The 5,466-nt window shown below is 42.2% G+C and overlaps 1 gene segment (V, D, J or C); it reads right to left on the reverse strand.

The window, feature by feature from the left end:
* On the reverse strand, nt 1–5,204 carry LOC130363099 (immunoglobulin heavy variable 2-70D-like). The segment is given in 4 exon segments: nt 1–121; nt 178–244; nt 4,686–5,027; nt 5,115–5,204. Coding segments are annotated over 4 exon segments (576 nt in total).
* Nucleotides 5,205–5,466: the final 262 nt, after the last annotated feature.

Consider the following 5,466-nt stretch of genomic DNA (forward strand, 5'->3'; position numbering starts at 1 on the left):
TCAAATGCTAGACAGCAGAGGGGGTTTAAGAGGCTGATAAAACCATATGCACTGCATTGTGGCCATCATCTCGAAGATAAAGCTTAGAGGGAGCACAGAGGAACTACTGATCTCAGGAAGCCTTCACAAATACAATAAAAAATAAAGCTGAGCAATTCATTGAGCAGTGGTGCTGACCTCTGACAGTAACCTGTCTTCTGCATCACTGTGTCCAGATGATGCACTACAAATCCCAGCAGTGTCACTGCAGAACAAGCTCATGAAAGCTATTACATTACTATAAAGAGCAAGCTGAGCAAAGCAGGGGGCTGACCTCAGACAGTGACCTGTCATCTGCATTACTGTGTCCAGTGGGTGCAACACAATTAACAGCAGTGTCTGTGTAGAAGAAGACCATAAAAGCTATCACATTACTATATCTAAGAAGTTGAGCAAAGTGGTGGGCTGACCTGTGTTTTAACATATATCTGCAATAAGTGTTGAACATGAACGCAGAATAGGTATCTCAGGTTAAGTTCTGTATTGCAACGCTCACGTTTCTGAAGACAGGAACCACAGTGGATGTGGATCCGCTGGACCTGTGTGGTAGATGACTCGGACCGTATCAGGGAGCGGAGTCTAAGGTGCCGCTGGTTTTCAACAGAGCCCACAGCAAAGCGGGAGGGACTTGCTGCTGCAGGCGGCACCCAGGTCGCTACCCCTGACACAGCTCGACCACACAGGCGGCTGAGGAGATGCGAGGCACAGGAGGGATAAGGCAACTCATACTAGGGATAGCAGAAGATGAAGGCAGGCGGCACAGTAGCATAGTCAAAGCGAAGCAGGAGTTCAGGGGGCAGAGGAGCAAGGTCAGGTCACAAGAGCAAGAGATCTGATACACGGCAAGGCAATACAGAGGAATGCTTTCTCAAAGGCACAAGGCAACAAAGATTATGGGGGGGAGGAATTTATAAATGAGCTACATGTGGATTACACTAATGAGCGTACTGGCCCTTTAAATCTTAAAGCTCCGGCGCGCGTGTCCTAGGGGACCGGAACACGCGCACCGGAGCAGAGAGGCAGAGGCAGGAGAAACTCTCGGAGAGTGACGGACTGGGGCTCGCATGCGGGCGCGTCGGCAAGCACAAGGTAAGGGGACCATGCGTTTACAGCCAGCGTGTGTGGCTGGAGCGCATAACATAACAGTTACATCACATCTTATCTTCCAGTCACCTCCAGAGCTGTGCTCACTATTCTACTGTTACATCATGTCTTATCCTCTTATCCAAAGCTGACCTTTCTATTCATCTGTTATACTGTATAACTCCTTATCCTCCAGTCACCTCCAAAGCTGTACTCCCTATTCTGCTGTTATATAACGTCTTATTTTCCAGTCACCTCTAAAACTGCATTCAGTATTCTACAGTTACATCACATCTTATCCTCCAGTCACCTCCAGAGCTGTACTCACTATTCTGCTGTTATATAAATTCTTATCCTCTGCTTTTACAGTCTTCGGCTATGTTCACGTCTAAATTTTTGTGGTGGATGCTTCCAGCATGGAAATTCCGTTTTCAGAAAGACTGAACGTGTTCTTTCCTTCTGCGGACCCCACACGGAATGCATAACAGTCTATGAGACGGCATATTCCTGTGCAGTTTGCGGGATATCCACACAGAGATTCTCTGTGCGGACATTCCGTAGTGTGAACATATCCTTAGTCTGCAATGACCCGGCTCTAGAGGTGACATCCAGTTGTCTGTTCTTTACCACTCCTTAGACACCAACAAAATGGTGCTCACAGTGGAACTAAAAAGACTACAAAACTCCCTCCCCCTCTCATGCACAAAGACAAAAGAGGAAGGTAGACGAGCGAGACCAGATTTTCAGCAGTGTATTTACAAGTTGCTTGCCTTCCCCAGATCCCTCATGTTATCTCCCTCTGCTGGTCAACAGTGGGAAATATGACAAGTTATTATTTCATTTTTCATATTTTGTGAAGTAAAAAATATTTCCAAAAAATATTTTAAAATTAAAACATTATTTAAATGGGCACTGTCACCAACTTTATTTTTTGATCTGTTGTAGTACTTATGTACTACAACATATCTCTAATATACTTTTATTATTTTTTTTTCATTAAAAAGGTTTAATTTACATTTAAAAACCGGCCACTGAAAAAGGACTGATTTTGGAGTGGCAATCAGTCCTTTTTCAGTTAGGCTGCCCTGCAGGTGGGAGCGAGCGCATTAGCTCCCCGGCCACTGGCTGGGAGGCCACTGCTCCCGCACATCGCCGCCGCCGCCACGTTGCTGCCGCTGTCCCTGCACGCCCGCTGCCGGACTCTGCAGTAACTGCAAGTGTAATGAGGGAACAGGGTATGCGGGACGGGGGGGGGGGAGGAGGGAACGGGCTAGTGCCGTAGCGGGGGGGGGGAGGAGGGAACGGGCTAGTGCCGTAGCGGGGGGGGGGGGGAGAACGGGCTAGCAAAAAAAAAAAAATAGGATGGTGGGAGCTACCCTTTAACTTCTAAAAAGAAAATAATAACATTTGGTGACACATTCCCTTTAAAGGACTCTGGATCAGTTCTTTGACAGCTGGCACTCATTTCACCTTTGCTATACTGAGTACATAATGCTGCATATATTGCTATGTATATAGTGTTGTCTATTTGGGGGAATTTATTAAAGTAGTTAAATGTATGTAAGGAGTTTCAGGCCATACATGTGCCTAGTAGTCACTAAACCTCTCGGCAATAGATAATAGGAAAGAACTAATGTCCAAACTTGGACAGAGGTGCCTTATTAAAACATAACTTTTACTAGAATTGATTAAGAATAGATGAAATTAAAAAAAAAAAAAAAAAATAATAGCGCACAAAGGTGGTGGAAAACAAAAAAGATACAAAATATACTATCTGTTATGTAGCAGTAAATACAGCCGTGTGTTTACACAGATGGTGCAAAATATGCTCCTATTTATTATCACAGTGGAGTTTTGATTTAATAGAGTACACCATACTCCACTGACTTTTCAAAAACAGTGCTCGCTAATCACAAACACGTGCTACTAAGTCCTTATTCCCAACGCGTTTCCATGTGGGCAACCGATACAGATTGCTATTCCCCGCACTTCATCAGGGGATATAGAATATAGCATAAGAATATTGGAGCAATAGCCAAGAAATAATGAGATTAGAAGGAGGGGCCCAGGCCCCTCCTTCTAATCTCATTATTTCTTGGCTATTGCTCCAATATTCTTATGCTATATTCTATATCCCCTGATGAAGTGCGGGGAATAGCAATCTGTATCGGTTGCCCGCATGGAAACGCGTTGGGAATAAGGACTTAGTAGCACGTGTTTGTGATTAGCGAGCACTGTTTTTGAAAAGTCAGTGGAGTATGGTGTACTCTATTAAATCAAAACTCCACTGTGATAATAAATAGGAGCATATTTTGCACCATCTGTGTAAACACACGGCTGTATTTACTGCTACATAACAGATAGTATATTTTGTATCTTTTTTGTTTTCCACCACCTTTGTGCGCTATTATTTTTTTTATTTTTTTTTTTATTTCATCTATTCTTAATCAATTCTAGTAAAAGTTATGTTTTAATAAGGCACCTCTGTCCAAGTTTGGACATTAGTTCTTTCCTGGAATTTATTAAAGAGCAGCATTTTATAAGCAGTTCTTAATTAAAAATATGTTAGAGATGCCCAAAATGTATTAAGAGAAACAGGCCTCATAATAAATTTGGGATGTCAAATGTAAGCCAAGCTTGAAAGTGTAGTTTATGGCAGCACGCATGCATAGCTGCTAAACTAGGAAGTAAGCACAGATATAGGGTGGGGCACAGACTTTCAGATTGATTATAGGGTGGGGCAACATCCTGTTCAGATTGATTATTGGTGATTATGTTGGATAAGCCCTTAAGGGTAAAGTCACACATAGCAAACACACAACATATCAATTTAAAATTCCTCCTGTAAACAGAGAGGGGTGCACGGCTAAAGAGGGTGCCACTCCCCCTAACTTGCACAGCAAAAAAATAAATATAGCCAGCACAACTACCTAATACATGGGTGCACGCTGCTGTAGCATATGCAAAGTATACAGGAAAAAAAAAGGCTGCAGCAGCACTCTTGGTCAAAAACTGGAGACACTTACCAATGTTTTGATCAAAAAGTATCCTGAGAGTTTCCATTTTTTGACCAAGAGTGCTGCTGCAACCTTTTTTTTTTATTTGTATATTTTGTATTTGCCACAGCAGCGTGCACCCGTGTATTAATTACGTAGTTGTGCTGGCTATTTTTCTTTCATTTTTTTTTTTTTTTTACTGTGCAAATTAGGTGGAGTGGCACCCTCTTTAGCTGTACACCACTCCCTATTCACAGGAGGTATTTTAAATTGATAGTGGATCCAGCATGTCACCCAGTCAGAGCTATATGTTTAGCAGAGGTGAGTGGAATAAGCATGTTAGGGTCCCATCTGAAGTGAGGCCACCTTTGCATGGTGGATGGGGGGACACGTTTTGATCAGAAAAGTGCACTAAGAGCCTCCATTTTTTGACCAAGCTTCAACCTTCTATTTTGTATACTTTGTATTTGCCACAGCAGCGTGCACCCGTGTATTAGGTAGTTGTGCTGGCTATTTTTCTTTTTTTATTTGATCTTTGTTTCCTCTTCAGTAAATCAGATAATGTACATGTCCTCAGTTCATCTGTTACACTGTGTTTAGCACAATAATATTTCCCAGATTCTTCAGGTTTCATTCCAGTGAGTTTGAAGTAAACTTCTCCTTTATTTGTGTCTCTTGAGAGAGTTAATCGCCCTTGGAGAGACTGAGCATAGTATTTGTCATTTTGGTAGACTATTCTTCCCAACCACTCCAGACCTTTCCCTTCAGGTTGTCTGACCCAGTCTATGGAATATATTTTACTGCTGTCAGTCAGGGAGACTCCGGTCACTTTACAGGTCATGGCCAGAGTCTCCGATGGTCTCACAGTCCTAGGACCAGACTCCACTAAGGAGATCTGTGAAGTGACATCTGCAAAGAAATATAGATATACAGAATAATAGATAAATAACACATCAGATTTAATCTAATTATTACTTCATATAAATTCAGACTCACATTGTAGGGACAATCCAATACAGAGGAACCACAGGAAATTCTTCATGTCTGGTGTGAGCAGTCAGTGATCCTCAGCTCAGGTTCTGTGTGCTCTGATGCTGCTCAGTGGATACGTCCTGGCCTCTCTGCTCTATTATACTACAAGTCATCTCAATATATTTACATACCCATACTACTCTCAAAGTATACCTATAATAGCCTGTGCTTTTTACTTTATACTACAAATGTGCCACATTTTTATTTATGGGTGACATTCAGATGGTGCACTAACTAACAGAAATCAGTTAAAGGGTTATTCCTAATATTTTTTTTATTATTATTCTGTATAACAGTGCAGAGGGCTCACTTGAAA

Source organism: Hyla sarda, chromosome 1 (genome assembly GCF_029499605.1).
Source record: "Hyla sarda isolate aHylSar1 chromosome 1, aHylSar1.hap1, whole genome shotgun sequence".
Taxonomy (NCBI): Eukaryota; Metazoa; Chordata; class Amphibia; order Anura; family Hylidae; genus Hyla; species Hyla sarda.